The sequence below is a fragment of the Acomys russatus genome, chromosome 20, assembly GCF_903995435.1.
Source record: "Acomys russatus chromosome 20, mAcoRus1.1, whole genome shotgun sequence".
NCBI classification, from domain to species: domain Eukaryota; kingdom Metazoa; phylum Chordata; class Mammalia; order Rodentia; family Muridae; genus Acomys; species Acomys russatus.
In genome coordinates, this window is record NC_067156.1 from 11,858,884 (window position 1) to 11,876,583 (window position 17,700).

Genomic DNA, 17,700 nt, shown 5'->3' on the forward strand with positions numbered 1-17,700 from the left:
GGGGATAATATTAGAAAGGTGATCATTACATTTCTTACATTTAACGTCCAGCAAGGTTTACTCAAATGAATGACATGTGGTCTTTTTGGATTGGCAGAAGACATGACCATTTTATTTCTACTTATTGCTAATTTCTTTCTAGGAGAGTTTACCCCAGAAATGCAATTACGAATAAGGCAAGAAATTGAGAAGGAAAAGAAAACTGAACCTTGGAAAGAAAAATTTTTTGAGAGGTTTTATGGAGAAAGGTAAGTACTAGAGTTTCCTCTTAACTCTCTTAGAAGAAAATGAAAATGCAAGTCCCTGCTTCACATGGCACCCTCATATGCTGTAAAACTTAATAAACCTGGGATAAAAGCCAATGGTCCCCCAGTGTACAAAATCACAGGTAAAATTATAGTGGCATATCAGCACTTAAATTTTAAAAACGCGCTTTCAAGGTTTATAACGTGTTCATGGAAATTCATCTTAGTTTGAAAATTACACATGAAATCCTGAAGATGTCAATTTTGGTTTTTGTAAGTGGATTTTGATAAAAATTCCCTTAGATTTTATCCAAGTATTTTCATTGATGAATATTGCAATGACAAGTCATTTAGATGCAGATAATTCTCCCACTTCCCCTCTGCAAATAGAGATTTCTCTGTGCCCAATCTAGTGTGTGCTCAGTCCTTGTGTTGGAGAGAACCTATGGTACCATCTTCCACTTTATCTCTGTAGCCCAGTTTTATTTAACATTTTGAGTGTGCATGTGTATTGTTTTGTTTTGTGTTTACCTTGTAATGTTTATGTGTATGGTCTGTGTTTGCATGAGGAACGCCTTGCCAGAGCACCAGTGTAGAGGTCAGACAACAACTGCTGAGAGTCAGTTTTTACTTTCCACCTTACAGATCCAGGGTCTTTGCCATTGTGCTGTGTGTTCCTGGCTACCTGACCCTGGAGCCGTCAACTCAGTCTCCAGTCTCTGCCACTGTAGGAATCCCCATTTATCCAGCGTTTTGCCTGGTTTCTGAAGAGCAATCTTTGGTCATCATGCTTGTACAATTTTTACCTGCTGAGCTATCTCCCTGACCATGCTTCTTAAAAACAAAAACAAAAACAAAAACAAAAAACAAACAAACAAAAAACAAAAACATCAGCAACCACGTGTGTACACAGCGGGACCTGAATTGACCTGAAAGCAGTTCCCTTCTGCCTCCTGGCTAGCAGAGAGACATTTTGGGGAATGATCTTTCTCTCAATCAGATTTCTAGGGAAGGAGATGCAGCAGCTCTGGGTCTTTGTAGAGAAAATTGTGCTAATGTTTGCATAAAGGGTACAGTTAGGGTTTTGGGTAACATCTTCTGTGCCATTTAATTTCATTTCATAAATTTCTGTCAGTGGTTAAACAACCCTAGGAATCTCACTTGAGCTTTTCTACATAAGGAATCCATGTTGAGGGGCTGTATTCATGCAAAGGGGCATAGCCTACTCCATAACATGCTTCCCGTGCAAGCATAAGCAGCCCAGTGAAGCTCCAGAACCAATGTAAAAGGTGTGTGCGGCAGCACATGTGTTATCCCTGCACTGGGAAGGTGGGGGTTACTGGTCAGCTGACCTTATATGTTTGGTAAGCTCAAAGGTCAGTGACAGAACCAGTATCAAAAGCCAAGTTGCATGTAGACACAGCATGTGCATGCATGCACACACACACACACACACACACACACACACACACACACAAAGATGGGGTGGGGCAGACAGATGACTCAGCATTTAAGGGTATTTCTGGGTAATCATGAAGGTTTTAATACCCACATGAAACACTGGGAATCCTGAAAACACCTATAACTCCAAAAGATCAGATGTATTTTCCTGGTACGCACACACACACACACACACACACACACACACACACACACACACACACACACACCTCGTGCACACATGCACACATGTAGATACATAGATACATTAGATAGATAGATAGATAGATAGATAGATAGATAGATAGATAGACAGACAGACAAGACAAGCCAATGTGATATCTGAGGAATATCACTTGAGAGTGACCTTTACTCTCTGCATATACACCCATGTACACACATGCAGCTGCACACATGAAAACATATATACACACTCAAACACACAAAGAGGTTTCTGATTCAGCATGGGCCAGCCTTGGTGATTTGTCCTCATTTGTAATTCTCCTAAGCAGTGAGGTCTTTCTTGATTGTTCTAGCAGAATCCCTAGATGCACATATACACATATGAAACTAGAGACACTTAATGTACTTTCTCAAAACTCACAAATAAGGCAGCATATGCCTTCGTGTGTTGGCACCAGCAGTGTTGCTTAAGCCCACTACATCAGAATCCTCAGTGGATAATTTAAATAATCCTCAATGGAAAACTTAAATATCCACACAGAATTCAAGACATACTTGAAATATACTGATGGAGCATCTCTAGAAGTTGAGCCCAGAAATTCACGTTGTTGGATGCTTCCTAGGTCATGTTGAAGGCTGACAGCATTAAGAACTGTGAAGGACCGGACTGAAGCCCACGGAAGTACACGGATATTATTAAAGGTTTGATAGGTAGTAAAGAAAGTGACACTAAATTTTAGGGTCTAAAAAATTGAAGCTCAATAAACTGTTCAAAATCACAATTCTCATTTAAAAATTCACAAACAGGCTGGAGAGATGGCTCAGCAGTTAAGAGCATGGCTGCTCTTCCAGAGGTCATGAGTTCAATTCCCAGCAACCACATGGTGGCTCACAACCATCTATAATGTGATCTGATGCCCTCCTGTGGCCTGCAGGCATATATGCAGGCATAACACTGTGTACATAATAATAAATAAGTAAATCTTTTTTTTTTTTTAAATCACAAACATGGACCTTGTCTCCCAAGACGTTTGGATACTTCCCAACTTCTCAAGCACATTTGATGGAGAAGCTTGTCACAGAAGATGACAGCAACAATACCCTGAGCACCAATGTCCCACCACCTTTATCACACTCTGAAATACATCCTCATACTCTAGAGCTTTTTCTTTCTGTAGACGAGTGGTTCTCAACCTGTGGGTTGTGACCCCTATTGGGATCAAATGACTTTTTCACAGGGGCCGCATATCAGATATTTACATTATGACTTATAACAGTAGCAAAATTATAGAGCTGATGTAGCTATGAAAATAATTTTATGGTTGAGGAGGGCACCACAACATGAGAAACTGTATTAAAGGGTCACAACATTAGGAAGGTTGAGAACCACTGCTGTAGACCATTATCAGTAGGTTATTTTCTTACTTATGACATCACTTAGCTTGTCATTTGCTCTTTACTATCTTAATTAATTCATATTGGTGAGCTGACACTTGACAGTAACTGCCTCTTTTATTGTATTATTCCTACATTACCTAGACTCCCCACTGTATGAGAGATTGGCCATAGCAGTTGACTGACACCATTTCTCTTTTCATTGCTATAAGTTTTTCTAAGAATATTGCTACCCAAACCTTTTCATTTCTTACACATTAATTTGGCCACATTTATAATGTATTCCTTTACCATCTGCTGCTTATGCTGCAACTTAGGATGAAAAAAAAAAACAGTGACTCTCTGCAAATTCTACTGTAATTCTCCTTAGCCTTGCTTTGGGACCCAACATTAGGAGAGATTATCTTGGGGTTTTTCTCTGCTATCCAGTATGGAATCACTTTGTAATAAGGCATGCACACACACTTGATCGACCCAAATATCATCTGGTAGAATAATTTTAATAACTCCAAGTTGTTTCATTATTCTTGATATTTAATTAGAGAATTAGATTGTAAGATAAAGATTGGGTGCCATTTCTTGGATTGTTTTAAAATATCTAATCTTTGAAAATAATTTCAATTTTCCTTTTTTTTTTTTTTTTTTTAGTTATTCATTTTACATCTCAATTGTAGCCCCTGTTTCCTCTCCTCCTGATCCTTCCCCACCCTCCCTCCCTCATCCTCAGATACCACCTCCCCTGCCCTTCAGAAAATGGGAGACACTCCTCCTCAAACCCACACCAGCATTTTGAGTCTCATCAGGAGTGTGTACTTCCTTTTTCACAGGGTGCTGGCAAGTTAGCCAGACCAGAGTGAAGTGATTAAAAGGCATGCAACTGTGACTATGTCATAGACAGATTCTCCCAACGACTCTAAGAGCTGATGGTGTAGAGCGGACCATCACTGCCAGTGGTCAGCCATTCAGTGCACTTATCTAAGACTAGACCAGATGAGTCTTATATCTGAAGGGCATCAGAAAATAATTTCTATTTTAAATTTTCATGTGGTCCACTAAACTCTCCTTTATTTAATTATTTCCATTGCATGTTTTACAATCTATACTTTTTCTATTACAAAGACATCTTTTTACTTTCTGACTTCAAAAAACAGGTTTTTATTGATTTTTTTCGGGCCATATTCTCTAATTCATTGTTATTTGAAACATTCCAATTCCCTTGCCTTGATAAAATTCATATAATTCTTTGCTTATAAAACAAAAATTGCCTTTCTTGATTAGCTATAGCTTCTTTTAGGCAGAAAGGCCGCACTGGGGCTCTATCAAGAACTACTGAGCATAGATTAATCATGTGACTTCGTGGTTTTATGATTAAGAAGATACAGTAGATGTACTTAACCTTTATTGAATATGGAACTTGTAAGAGATCCAGTCTGAGACTTTTGTTTGCAGCTGTACAGTGACATCTCTATTTTTTACTCAGATTGGGCATGTCCAGAGAAGAATCTATGAAGCTTACTTCTGGGTCAAACCATGATGGAGCTGAAGGGGGTTCCTCGCATGAGAACTCTGGCATTCCAGGTGCTTCTGCACAGACTGTGTTAGAAGAACAGCAACCAAAAGTCATGAAAACGTCATCTTCCTCCGAGCCCGACTTCTGCATGACCATTTGTCCTATGTTAGAGGCTCCAGTGAAGGACATAATGACAGAATCAGAAACAGAAGACATCTTTATCCCCGAGGAGTCTGTGATTCAGGAGGAAGTGGCAGAAGAGATAGAGACAAGCATCTATGAATGCCAGGAGGAAACTCACAAGACTATCCCAGAGTTTTCTGAGGAGCCGGAAAGTCCAGCCACGTCTTATGAAGAGCCCCAGATAGCAGCCCCTGAAGATAGCTTGGAGTCCTGTGTTGTAATGAGTGATATTTTAGAAACGTTACCTCATATTGAAGTGAAGGCGGATGAGAAGTTGGAATGTCCCCAGGAAGAGATGTCAGTTGTTATTGACCAACTAGAAATCTGCGACTCTCTTGTTCCTTGCACTTCACCTGTCACTCACGTCCCTGATGGAGAACTGAAGGAACAAGAAACCCCCATAGAGACCAACACTATAGCCTTGAGAACAGGGCCGTCTTCTCTGGAAAGTCAGCTTCCAAATGAGGGGATTGCTGTAGATATGGAGCTACAGAGTGACCCTGAAGAACAGCTCTCAGAAAACGCTTGCGTCTCCGAGACTTCCTTCTCCTCTGAGAGCCCCGAGGAAGCATGCGCCAGCCTTCCATCCCCAGGCGGGGAAACACAATCCACGTCTGAAGAGTCATGCACCCCAGCCTCTCTGGAAACAACATTCTGTTCTGAGGTGTCCAGCACTGAGAATACAGAGAAGTACAACCAGAGAAACGCCACTGATGATAGTCTTCATCCGTCTTTGATGTCAGAAGTATCTCCACTCGCCACCTCACCTGAGATCTCAGAAGCATCTCTGATGTCCACCTTACCTCCTCTGACATCAGAAGCATCCCCAGTGTCTGATTTACCACTGACATCAGAAACTTCCTCAGTGTCTTCCACAATTCTCACCTCTGAGGCGCCTTTTGTATCCGGTTTGCCAATTTCTGCAGAGATGTCTCCAATTTCTAATTCTTCCATGAATGAAAGGATGGTGCATCAACAGAGAAAGTCACCTTCAGAGTCTGAAGAAGCTCTCTCTCCACAGAAAGATGACCCTTCCCTTCCCACCAAGGCCCTAGGAGAGAACCTTGCCGCTCACACAAAGCCTTTGTCCAATGTTCCAGAACCAGTCAACGTGAGTTCTTCCATTGTGCCTGAAGCACTCCCACCTGAAGAGCTGCACAGCCAGACTCTCAGTCAGGAGCCTTGTCACCCTCACATTGATATGGAGAATCTCCACACCCCTTCCATCCCTGAACTTCCTTCTACAGAAATAGTGAAAGTTAAAAACCACAGTGTCCTACAAAGAACTGAGAAGAAAGGGGTGCCCTCACCATTGGAAGCTCCTCTTTTTTCTGAGGAGACTGAGACTAAGGGAAGTGAACTTCCGCCAGCAAAACTACAAGACAAGCAGTATCTGCCAACAGTAGAGAAGGCCCCGTTTTTAGAAGGCTCAAGAAACAAAATACATAAGCCGGCCAGTACACTGAGCCGACTGGAGACCTCGCATACTTCCAAAACATCAGAGCCCTCCAAGTCACCCGATGGGATAAGAAATGAAAGTAGAGAGTCAGAGATATCAAAGAGGAAAACGGTGGAACATAGCTTTGGAATATGTAAAGAAAAACGAGCCAGGATAGAAGATGACCAGTCAGCCCGGAGCCTAGCATCCAGTAGTCCACCTGAAAAAGAGCTGCCTCCACGAGAGGAGCCCAGGGTTCCCCCTCTCAAGGTATGGAATTTAGAAACTTATTTAGAAACTTAATTTTATAATTAATTCAGAAATTAATGAGACATTTCTCTTTTTAGGCTTCACATAGCAAACTAGCCTAATCTACACATATCCACTCTAATATTAAATTATCTTTAAAAAAAAGAAAAACCCTGCATAGAGCAGCCTTCAGAGATAGCCAAGAACACTTACCATTCTTGCAGAGGACCCATATTCAGGGCCAGCATCCATATCATGTGGCTCAAAAGCACCAGTTCCAGAGAATGTAAAGCTTTCTATCCTCCACGGTACTAGCAAGTGCGATGCGGCATCATACACCTACATTTATAATTGTCAATAAGCTTTACATTGAGTCTGTGCAAGAAGATCTGAATCCCCCATTCTTTGAAAGCATGATTTAAGAGCAACGTGAAGAGCAGGGCCTGGGCGACTCCTACACACCACACAGAGCTCAGCACTTTTATAGACTTCACAGTACAGATGAAAAACTTAAGAAAGTATGAGAGTTCCAGTATATTAAAGTTCCAGAGGCTTGAGTAAGAAGCAGAGATGACACTGAGAGATGAAGCTCCAACAAACACTGAACACCCACTGCCACTGCCAAGGATGGGGAACATGGCTTATGGGACACTTCTGCATATTTCTTAAGCAAATTAACAAAATCTCTTTATGAGCTATGAGAACATGCAATAGATGAACCAATAATGCATCGATAAATCCAAGATTTTGTTTCTAAGATATGAAAAAGGCCTCATGCATCACTAAACTATAAAGCATTTTGGGAAGATATCTCTACTTAGATACTTTGACTTTATCCTGGATCAGTTTATCTTTTAAGAAAATGCATACGATAAACAAGTTGTAGGTGGGCAAGACAACTGAAAATGAAGGTAGATTTTAAAAAATCTGATTACAAATTTTGCTATGCTTGGTCATACTTATTTGTGGGTGTTGTCTATGCCATTTTATGTTTATACAATGGATAATTTCCTCATCACAGGTTGCTGTAGAATTAAGATCATCTTAGGCTTTTAAAAAGTACTGCCTTTTTATGTTGCTCTCTTACACCCAATTATATAGGTGATGCAGGATCGTTACGAGGCTGAGTCTTGAGTGGGGTTGTAGTGATTCTACTTAATAAAGCAATGTTTGTTAAATAAGATTCTAAACATTTAAAGGTCGATTGCAAACACCGATTAATACATCACTGTTATTTAATTTATAAACCATAGGAAAAAGCATAAATATATTTTAGAGGAAAATATTTTTAGATATGTCAGTTTTCTAGTCAATGGCTGGTTTACAGGCTGCAATGCACTTTATTTAAAAACATATTAATAGATTGAGTAGGTAGGAATATGATAGATATACAATAGGCAATACGTGGCTTCAGAAAGGCAAAAACCAAATATACACTTAGTATTTGGCTAGAACCTCTTGATTAAGCAGATTTGGATAGAATTTTATCATGTTTATTTAGGCTAAAAGAAATATTAAAAATAAAAATGTAATCCCTTTGGCAAATAGGCAATTCTTGACCCTGGATTGGAGAACATGATTTATAAGCAGTTTGTACATAACAAAAAAGATTGCTCAGAGAGAAAAGATGTTCTACTAGAGGTCCAGAAATGCATCCTAGGTGGGAAGAACCTGAACCTGTCTATATGTGTCAACACGCATATATGTTTTGGAGAAACATAAAATCTTGTTCTAAATGGGGAGGGTAAAGGGCACAGAGCACATACCGATGAAAAGCCAAATTAAGTGTCCACAGAGTGTCTGTTACTACGTGATTTTCAAATACCTGGGCAGATAATGTCCAAGTGTGAAATGAGGACAGCACCCACAGTCCTTCTAAGCCTCACACTGTGACTCGGAGGAGGATGTTCTTAGTGATTAGGTCATCACAGCCTTACCATGGAGGCTGCACACTAGCTCTTGTGCCTCTCAAATGAGTTAATGACATTTTTTGCCTACTAAATAGCATGTCTAGGTAGCCAGTGTAGACTGGGACAGGTACAACGTACCTGCAGATGATTAATGTTAAAAGAAATCACCAACTCGTATTTTTTTGAAATGCAAAAATAGTCAAGTCACCCACACATGCTTTTATGAAAATGTCAGGACAATACAGGGCTTAAGTACAGCATCCCCTGTCTACATAAAGCCACTGACCAGAAATTCCTGAGGTCATCAATTTTTGTAGTGCACTTATTGCACATATGTTAGGCAGCATGCCAAGTATTGATGAGAGTCCACCAAAACTATACCATCCTGGGTCCATGGAATCACTGAGGCACACAGTGACCTTCCCAGGGATGGTCACCTTTGCAGAAAGCCAGGATGACAATTGTTCCCTCCATGCCTCTTGGCCAGAGCTATTTTCTTTGGACTAAATGAAAGGAGATTAAACTAGGAGTATACATCTCAGTTGGTTTGTTTTTCGCCAGCAGGGAAGATAATTTTACAAGTAAGTAAATATTTTTGCCTCTATCTATATTTATATCTATCTTTCTATCATCTACCAATCTATCTATTTATTGTTATCTATAATCTATCTTTCTTTCATCTATCATCTATCTCTACATCATCTATCATCTTTCTATCTATATTTCTAATCTATCTATATCATCTATTATCTATCTATCTATCTATCTATCTTCTATTTTTTGAGACATGGTCTCCCTATGTTTTCCAGGCTGACCTGGAACTCACTGTATAGCCTAGACTAACTATATATCCTCAGATTTTCACAGTCCTCCTGATCACAAGTGTGCTCCACCATGTGGAAGTCAATCTCATGCTAAGTAGCATGAAATTTGCTCCATTCACACATGACTTTAAGAAGATTGTTCATATTTTGCTAAATAAATTTACAGACTGATGTCTTCACAGATGAAAGACTTTATTATCATATCCATACTGTACTTTTTGTTTCTATTCTTAATGTATGTTCAGCTATTGAGATATATGTCAATCCACATTATGACTGAATGTAGCTCACCACCACCCATTATCCACTTTTTTTAAAGGTAAAACTTTTCATGGAGGCCCGGCCTGCTTCAAGCTCAATACAAAGCCTAAGATAAGATTGGCTCTCACTGCTCTCACTGTGTAGCCTGAAACTAGTTATGTAGAGTAGGCTGGCTCCAAGATTATGGAGAATCACCTGACTTTATTTCCTGAGTGCTGGACAAATAACCCAGGCCTTCATGCCTGCTAGGCAAGCACTCTACCAATTGAATTATGTCCGTCGTCTTCTTTCTCCCCTTGAGTCGCTCTCCCCCACCGTCCTCCTCACTGGTTGAATACTAATATCTTTTGATCCTCTATTCTTTCAGATACAGCTTTCTAAAATTGGACCACCCTTTATCATCAAGAGCCAGCCAGTCTCCAAAGCGGAATCCCGAGCCTCCACTAGTGCACCGGTCACCAGTGGTAGGAACACAGGAGCCAGGACCCTCGCAGACATCAAGGCACGTGCCCAACAAGCCCGTGCCCAGCGTGAGGCTGCTGCAGCTGCTGCAGTTGCAGCTGCAGCGAGCATTGTCTCAGGAGCCATGGGAAACCCAGGAGAGGGTGGAAAGACAAGAACCCTGGCCCATATCAAAGAGCAGACTAAAGCTAAGCTCTTTGCGAAACATCAGGCTAGAGTCCACCTCTTCCAGGCCGTCAAGGAGACCCGCTCACCTACTGTCAATTCCAAGGAAGAATCTCTCAGTATGGAAGCCTCTTCTGCCCCTGAAACAAAAATGGAAGGCTCCACCGGTGTCATCATCATCAATCCAAACTGCAGATCTCCTAGCAGCAAGCCCGCACACCTCCGGGAGACTACCACTGTATTTCAGCAGCCTCTGAACCCACCTCAGATCCCAGAAACTGCCACTGACTTCTCTGTGCATAGTTCTGATGACAACACACCTGTGTCCCATTTAACTGAGAAAATTGTCTCATCTACCTCTTCTGAAAATAGCAGTGTACCTATACTTCTTAATAAAACTCCCATCAACCCCATCCCTATGTCTGTCTGCAGCACTGCTGTGCCCGGAGCAATTAAAGAACATTCCTTCATGAGTCCGGTTGACAAATCTTCTGTCCTCATGTCTGTTGACAGTGCAAACAGTACGGTTTCTGCTTGTAATATAAGCATGTTGAAATCCATCCAGGGATCTGATACTCCATGCATAGCCCTTGTACCAAAATGTACCAACAGGACTCCTATCACAGCTGCTCCAGAAGATACTGGACAGTCTAACTCAATGGATGGCAAGGCCCTGCTTGTACCCAGCAGCAAGGCTGCTAACTTAGTGTCCAGTCAGTACACTTCTGTGCCAGCTCCTACCACTGGAAGTAATTTGCCAAACCATCTCTGCACTAGCTCTGTCTTGATCCCCCCCGCAGGGATTAATAACAGATTTGCTTCTGAGAAGATAGCCATGTCTGGGAGTGAAGAACAGGCCAGCGTGTCAATGGGTGTCACCATGAGAACAGCCCCCAGCTGTAGTGATTCAGTGGCTGTCACCGATCCACTGGTTTCACACCCACCCATTGCAATGTTTGCGGGAAATGTGCTCCCTATAAACTCTTACGATACTTCTCCCAAAGTAAGTGTGGAAAGCTTGGACAAAAATCCAGGGCCTCGAAACAGGACAGACGATTCTGGAAAGCCTCAGCAGCCACCAGGGGGTTTTGTCCCAGCAACTGTAAACAGGTCAATTCCCTGTAAAGTCATTGTGGATCACAGTGCAACGCTGACCTCCAATTTGTCTCTCACTGTCTCCATTGAAAGTGCAGAAGCAAGCTTGGATCCCCAGAGTCGGTCAGTGAGGACAGATATAGCCATGCAGCCTGTGGCATGTCCTCAGGTGTCTGTCATCAGTAGACCTGAACAGGTCTCAAATGAAGTTGTTGACCATAGTTCTGTTTTCATTGCTGCCTCTACGGCTAAACAGGACTGTAAGACATTGCAGGCCACTTGCTCCAGCCTCCGAGAGCTGCCCCTTGCTCTTCCAGATACGCTAAATGAAATGGCTGCACCTAGTCTTGGCTTTGCTGAACAGGCACGGAACCCAAGTACTTTCAAGAATGAAACGGACACAACCTGTAGCAGTCAGTATAATCCAGGAAACCGGATTTGCTGGAGTGAAGACCCAGTAAGAAACACAGGACAGCCTGTGGTTAGTCATTTGGGCTCATGTAAACAGAGAGACCATTCGGAACAAAGCAGTCTGAAGCCCGTCAAAACGGAGCGTGCCAATTATACACACGTGTCAGATCTCCACCCACGGAGTCTCATCACGAATGTCAGTCTTCCCGTGAAACCTGAACCTCATGAAGTAGACAAGAGCTTTAGGATGGACACTGAGGATTTCCCTGGCCTTGAGCATCCTCCTCCAGCCACAGAGGCGACAAGCAGTGCTAGTGTCCAACAAACACAGGCTATGAAACCTTCCACCACGAGCCCTGTAGAAGAGGCTATGTCCTTGGCCACAGACACCCTGAAAAGACTTCCAAGTGCAGGCAGCTCAAGCTGCCGCCTGTCTTCTGTGGAAGCTAATAACCCACTGGTGACACAGTTACTGCAGGGCAACCTGCCTCTGGAAAAGGTGTTACCGCAGCCAAGATTGGGAGCCAAACTTGAAATCAACAGGCTCCCTCTGCCCCTTCAAACTACCTCAGTGGGTAAGACAGGACTGGAGAGAAGCCTCGTGGAAATGCCTTCCAGCTCTCCAAATCCAGACGGTAAGGGCTATTTGGCAGGGACTCTAGCACCACTCCAAATGAGAAAGCGAGAAAACCATCCCAAAAAGAGAGCAGCCAGGACTGTGGGTGAGCACACTCAAGTCAAATGTGAGCCGGGGAAGGTCACGATGGTGCCAGATGTCAAAGCCGTACCCTGCGTCATCAATCCTGGCGTGAGTCAGCTAGGACACAGCCAGTCCTTTAAGCCAGAAAGACTCAGTAAACCCTCCATGGCCAACAGGATCATGCCCAGCCCTGAGGTCAAACAACAAAAGCGGCTGTTGCCCGCATGCAGCTTCCAGCCGAGCCTGTTCCACGTGAGCAAAAATGACAGCTTCCATGCTGACAACGGTACCTCACACAGACAGCAGTTCTACCAAATGCCCATGGCTGCCAGGGGACCCCTTCCCACTGCTGCTCTGTTGCAGACCTCTCCCAAGACCCCAGTGGGCTGTAGTGCGTTTGCCTTCAATAGGCATCTTGAACAAAAGGCCCTGGGAGATGTCAGTCTTCCTTCAGCACCTCACCAGCTAAGACTAGCTAATATGTTGTCCCCCAGTATGCCCATAAAAGAAGGTGATGATGGGGGAGGCAGCACACACACAATGCCAAGCAAAGCAGTAGTCCATCCTCCCCTGCCACCTCCCCCACCACCTCCCCCTCCCCCACCCCCACCCTTGTCCTTGCCCCCACCACCCCCTCCTCCTCCTCCACCACCACCACCACCACCACTACCTCCACCTCTCCCAACTGTAGATGTCCCATCCGATCAAAAGCAACCACCAGTTACCATGGAAACCACTAAGCGACTTAGTTGGCCCCAGTCCACGGGCATATGTAGCAATATCAAATCAGAACCTCTTTCTTTTGAGGAAGGTTTAAGCAGCAGCTGTGAACTGGGCATGAAACAGGTCTCATATGACCAGAATGAAGTGAAAGAGCAGCTGAAGGCATTCGCACTAAAAAATGCCGAGTTCTCTTCCTACTTGCTCTCTGAGCCCCAGAAGCCTTTTACCCAATTAGCTGCTCAAAAGATACCAGTACCCCAACCACAACCGCTCTGTGGAAGTTACCCGACCATACACTTTGGGAGCACAAATTTCAAAAGGGCAGCATCTGCCATTGAAAAGTCCATTGGGATGCTGGGAGGCGGTTCTAGCCCTGCCACCACCACAGGCCTGACAGGGCAGAATACTCAGATGCCGGTTCAGAACTTTGCAGACAACAGCAATGCAGATGAGTTAGAGCTGAAATGTTCTTGCCGGCTCAAAGCCATGATTGTGTGCAAAGGCTGTGGGGCCTTCTGCCATGATGACTGCATAGGTCCTTCCAAACTTTGTGTAGCTTGCCTGGTTGTCCGATAAGAGCTGAGTGAAAGACGCAGTGTCGTCCGCCCCCCACCCCCCAAACCCCCAACTCCATTTTAACACGAAAAAGCCTAACATCGTTAGCAAGGAGTCAAATAAAGCATTGGCTTATGTGCCGCAGATTTCATTGAGGAGCAAGTCATCTGTTTTTTTTCTAGGTGATTATTTTCTTACATTCCTCATATGGGGGGAGGACGCAACACACATGAATCGCTCTTGCCTGTTCAGTCACCATTCACCGCTTTGATGTATTTCTGTCTGTGTGCACAGATCACTGCCTCGTTCTTTTCTTTTCTTTACATATTTTTCTTTCAACCCAGGCCTAGACAGTAAGGGCATCCTGATGTGTCTAATCACCAGATATGCAGATGCTAAAAAACTATGATAGAAATAATCTAAGCTGGCCATGTATCTTTCCATAGATTGGACATCACAGCAAGCATTTCTCCAGTGATTCTGAGGGACCTACCCTTCCCCAGTGGTTCAAGTCATAATAGGAATGGGAGCCTGCTTTAAAAATATGATTCCTTATATTTATTCTGATCACAGAAGGTGCATGAAGGACGGGCCAGTGGAAGCCACTGTCCCAGCTCTTTTTCCTCCTTTCTTACTCTTTCTCAGAGACTTACAGAAAACCTAAATTGGATTTGGATTTTTGTCCATAAATTATGCTTGAATATGCATTGCATCTGAATTGACAACAGGGCTTTGTATGATAGGTGGTCTGATTGTAGCCCTTAGATATACAATATTATAAGATCCATTGGCTGATAGTCAGGAGCCCAGAACACTGTGGTGTTCCACAATGTGGCTTTTAAAAGCAAATATGAAAATCTGTGCCCTGATATTAAATACAAACAATAAAATGTTGTACATGCATTATTGTGGGTTGATGATATAAAATATTAGCCATTCTAATCACTCTAATCCAATTACCACATGGAAATTGGGGTGGGCGGGGCAACTGCAGCCCTTAGTTATGCCAGTGTACTCTGGCCTTAGCAGAGACTGGCTACCTCTTTTTGCAAAACTCATTGCTGATGGGGACAACAGAAGGCTGAGTGAAGGGTAACATTTTTTTCAGAACCATTTCTTCCCTTTTGATTCACAGTCTATACAGTTGTCTTTGATTCTGAAATAATCCTTATTTTAAAAAAAAAACCAACAACAACTTGCTCCCTGTTGCATGCTTTGCGCTTTCTTTCCTCATCCCTGGAGGGAATGGAAGTGGAAAGGAGCTGCCACATTTCACAGCTCTCTTCGGTGTCTGTCCAGTGACAACTGAGGATCCGAGCTCCTTCTGTGTACTGACTACTCTCATACAGGACACAGCTGTGCTTGAGGAGACGCTCAGTTCCCAAAAACAAGCTCAAAAGCACACTCACACAGTGGGAAGATGAAGGAAAAGTACACCCATTTCACTTCAGAGTCAGAGCACAAAACACAGAGTACCATTAGCCCCTCGATCGTGCCTGTACGATTAAAAACAAAAGAATTCACAGGGAAAGGTTATCACATGTCAAGGGTAAGAGAGAAAGATATTTTCATGTGAGATCGTCTTGTCAATGTAAACTTTTTTGACATTCCTGGAAAATGCATCTTAAAAGTTAACTGGGATGAGTAGAAAACACATTCCTGAAAGAAAACAAAAACCACGTTAAAAAAAGAAAAAGAAAAAACTCTGGTGGGTTTTTTTCCCTCTAAATTTATTATTGTGATGTTGCCAAATTTCTTTAGGTGACAGAGACATTGTTTTAACAAATTACTGAATATGAAAGATTCTTTATCTTAAGAAAGAAAAAGCAAAGGAAGGCCTGCCTGGGGCAGTGATTCGGTGCTTCAGTTCTGCCACTGCCTTTTCATAATAAAGCTAAGAGAATTAATTGACAGTGGAGAAAGCCAGCAATGCACTTGGCCGGCCATACCCCAGGACTGCAACCTTGGGGCTGGGGTTGTGAGCTGCCTGCCTGCCAGGGTGTATCTGCACGCTGTGCTGATCAGTGATGCCCTTATGGTCTACTTGGGTATGATATCCTCTTAATTTTGAAGACCGTGCTCTTAGCCTCACAGCGGGGCACACCTATACACAATGACACTTGCATGCTAACCCCTTCCTATTTCATCGCTGCTATCCCAGCGTCAGATACTGTCTACACCAGCAGATTCTGAACGACAACGTCAGTACCTGACACCTGTTAAAGAAACCCAAGTCTACGAAGCCGTTGTACTCTGTATGAGAGGGACAGTTGAGGCTGAAGGGAAACTGAGCTCATTGTCAGTTGCACCTCTGTGGAATACTGCCTGCCAATTGCTTCCTGGGAATAAAGAAAAGTGTCCTTCTGTATGTTTGGATTTTTCACATAGTAAGTTTGGAAATTCAAATGTTGATAATGCATGGATTCTGTCACCCAGGTCCAAAGAGCATACTTTTTTTTTTTTTTTTTTTTTTTTTTTAAGATCTTCCTGTTTTCTGCCCCAGTTCCAGTTCTCGGTGTTCTCTTCTGGTTTATGTGGTTGACTTCATTATCTTTGGAGTGGATATAATAATGAAATTCAGAAGCAAACTGTCGCCTAGGTATTGTGTCGGTATGCATTTCACCTTTATATAAAAGCCAGCATATTTGAATTAGGGCGAGCAGCTTCTCAGCTTCCTGATTTGACGTGTGTCTGCGTGTGTGCAACGCGACAATGCTATTTACTATGCGGTTATGGTGATGTAATGTGCAAACTTCATGTGTGCATTTTCCTGGTCATTGGACAGTGCTAGTCCCCTATCAGGAAAAGAACTTGCACATGTAATGTGTATTGATTTTTTAATCACAAAGGATGTATTTCTCAAAATAGCACTTTTGGAGCAGGGGAGGAAAGGAGACTGCCATGCACTATTCCCCTCCATGTGATATGCATATGCCTGAGGTGTATAAAACATTTAGCTAGGTAATGGGCATGTTAATAAATGCATTCTGATGCAAATTCATTTTCAAAATGAAAACGTTTTTCCTCCCCCAAAACGAGAATGCAAAATGCAGTGACCAGAGCACCATGGTTATGTAGAATATCTCCCTGTGAAGGCCTAGTGTTAAGAAACAAACTTGAAAACCTATGAGCCTGAACCAGCTTGCTAAAAGACTTCATGGCAGTGTCCGCTTCTGGGAGTGAGCCATAAAGGCATAGCCGACTCCTGGACCTTGGCTAATTCTTACTCAGTGTACAGATGTCAATTGGTACCTGTGGTGCTTTATAATGTGGTCAAAGATATTGTCTTTGAAACATACATGATGCTGCAAGCCTGATTCCTTTACAGACACTCGCACAATCTTTCAAAGAGGGATTTGCTGTAGCCAGTCTCCTTGCTTCTCCAGGTGGGGTTTGAGGAAGTCCCGGGTGTTAGACGCCGAAGCTAAGCTTAGTCCTGCATGGTCCTTGCCTGGTGTGAAAGCTTAGCATCCTAACCGCTGCCTGGGGAGCCCAACCCGACTCAAGTGCATCTGTGTCCCCAAGAACAATGTGAAAAGTCCTGGGGCAGAACCTATCATCTGTCAGGGGCCTATGTAGCCAAAATGTCACTGTAAGAACTGTATCGCCTCCTGTCTTCATATTTGCCACTGTAAAGCGAGCAAAAGGCATTTTTACTATAATTTAAAGGAGCTGCTTTTTTTTAAAATAGCATACACTATTTAGCTTTGAACTATATTTTATAGTCACAGAGTAATCTAGACTGTAGAGAGACTTTGTTGTGTCTGTGCTGTTCACGAATGTTCCAGAAAAGTGCTTTACCTGGTTTCCCTGGTTACCCCATCTCCTGACTCTGCTGTGTCCCCTCCTTGCTTCACAGAAATCCGATCTCAATTACGTTTTCAGTACCGTTTCTTTAAACTGCGTTTGTGTGTATTGTTCCTTCTTTTGGTCAGTATTCTAAATGTTTAC

At 42.9% G+C, this 17,700-nt stretch overlaps 1 protein-coding gene across 1 annotated transcript in view; it reads left to right on the plus strand.

The window, feature by feature from the left end:
• Positions 1 to 13,770, plus strand: part of Asxl3 (ASXL transcriptional regulator 3) — a 107,885-nt gene extending 94,115 nt beyond the window's left edge. The window contains exons 8-10 of the mRNA XM_051163468.1: positions 143 to 248; positions 4,744 to 6,664; positions 10,006 to 13,770. Of these exons, the coding sequence (XP_051019425.1) occupies positions 143 to 248; positions 4,744 to 6,664; positions 10,006 to 13,770 (5,792 nt within the window). The remainder of the gene's footprint in view (positions 1 to 142; positions 249 to 4,743; positions 6,665 to 10,005) is intronic.
• Positions 13,771 to 17,700: the final 3,930 nt, after the last annotated feature.